This window comes from Mesitornis unicolor, unplaced genomic scaffold, assembly GCF_000695765.1.
Source record: "Mesitornis unicolor isolate BGI_N332 unplaced genomic scaffold, ASM69576v1 scaffold37943, whole genome shotgun sequence".
Taxonomy (NCBI): domain Eukaryota; kingdom Metazoa; phylum Chordata; class Aves; order Mesitornithiformes; family Mesitornithidae; genus Mesitornis; species Mesitornis unicolor.
The window spans coordinates 12,854-13,913 of NW_010173302.1; the positions used below are offsets into that span (position 1 = coordinate 12,854).

The 1,060-nt window shown below is 64.2% G+C and overlaps 1 protein-coding gene across 1 annotated transcript in view; it reads right to left on the reverse strand.

Moving 5' to 3' along the window:
* The window catches only part of PKP3 (plakophilin 3), a gene marked incomplete at its 5' end in the record, with an annotated part of 5,666 nt that extends 5,127 nt beyond the window's left edge, over positions 1-539 (reverse strand). The window contains 2 exons of the mRNA XM_010180691.1: positions 18-276; positions 463-539. Coding sequence (XP_010178993.1) covers positions 18-276; positions 463-539 — 336 coding nt within the window. The remainder of the gene's footprint in view (positions 1-17; positions 277-462) is intronic.
* Positions 540-1,060: the final 521 nt, after the last annotated feature.

The window sequence follows — 1,060 nt, forward strand, 5'->3', positions numbered from 1 at the left end:
CGGGGCCGCCCCAGCGCCCAGCCGCAGGGAGCGCAGAGAGAGGGTGTCGAAGTTCTGCCGGGACCGGTAGGTGCGCTCATGGAAGGAGTTGGGCCGTGGCGAGGTGTTGGTGGCCTGTGACATGGCATAGCCGGTGGCATAGCCTCGGCCCTTCGGCAGGCCCCCGTTGCTGATGGTCGCCATTCGCTTGTGCGGGGTGAGGTCCACCGCTGAGCGCGAGGACCAACCGCTGCCCTTCAGCGTGCCAAAATCCTTCTTGGCCAGCGGCTGATACAGCTGCAGAAGCAGGGGTAAGCATGGAGTTAGGGGGTGCACATGAGCTTGTGCCTTCATCCCCACCATGAGGAGAGGAAATGGAGCCAAGAATCTCCCTTGGCACAACCAAAGCTACAGCCAGCGGCTGGGTCTCTGCTGGCATCCCCAGCAGCCACGGTGATGGAGGATGAGCCCCCCAGTACGTACCGAGGCTCTGGGGTCCACGCCGTTGCTCTGGGAGCGGGAGCTGAAGGAGGAGCGCAGGGTTGTGCCATACTGACCGCCTGCGGGATAGAGATGGAGGAGTCAACGTGAGCACCAGGGAGACAAAGGGGTGGTCTTGGGGACCAAAGATCGCCCCCAACTCAACCCAGGGGGATCTGCTTTGGGGGCCACAGGATGAGGGAGCAGGAGGACGCTGCCTTCCCCTGCCTACCAGCAATGGGGAGTAGGAGAGGTGGCGGTGGTGCCAAGCATTGGCTTCCCCACCTTTCATCATGCCCCTTGGTAGAGATGCGGCGGCTCAGCCAGGTCCCCTCTGTCATAGCTGGATCAGCAGCCCAGGCATCCCCCCAAAAACCAGTCCTGGCTCTGCCATCCTGGGGCCTCAGCAAAGACCCGGCTGCCCTTCTGTACCCCATGCTGCCCTCCTGCCTCGCCACCACCCCAGGGACGCAGGATGGGGACGCTGCCAGCCCCGACAGTGACAGGAGCGTGACTCACACCCGTGCCCAGCTCAGCCCTCAAGGTGCCACGGTGGATAGGGGGGCTCGGTGAAACCCCGTGTCTGTGCCGGGCGAGGCAG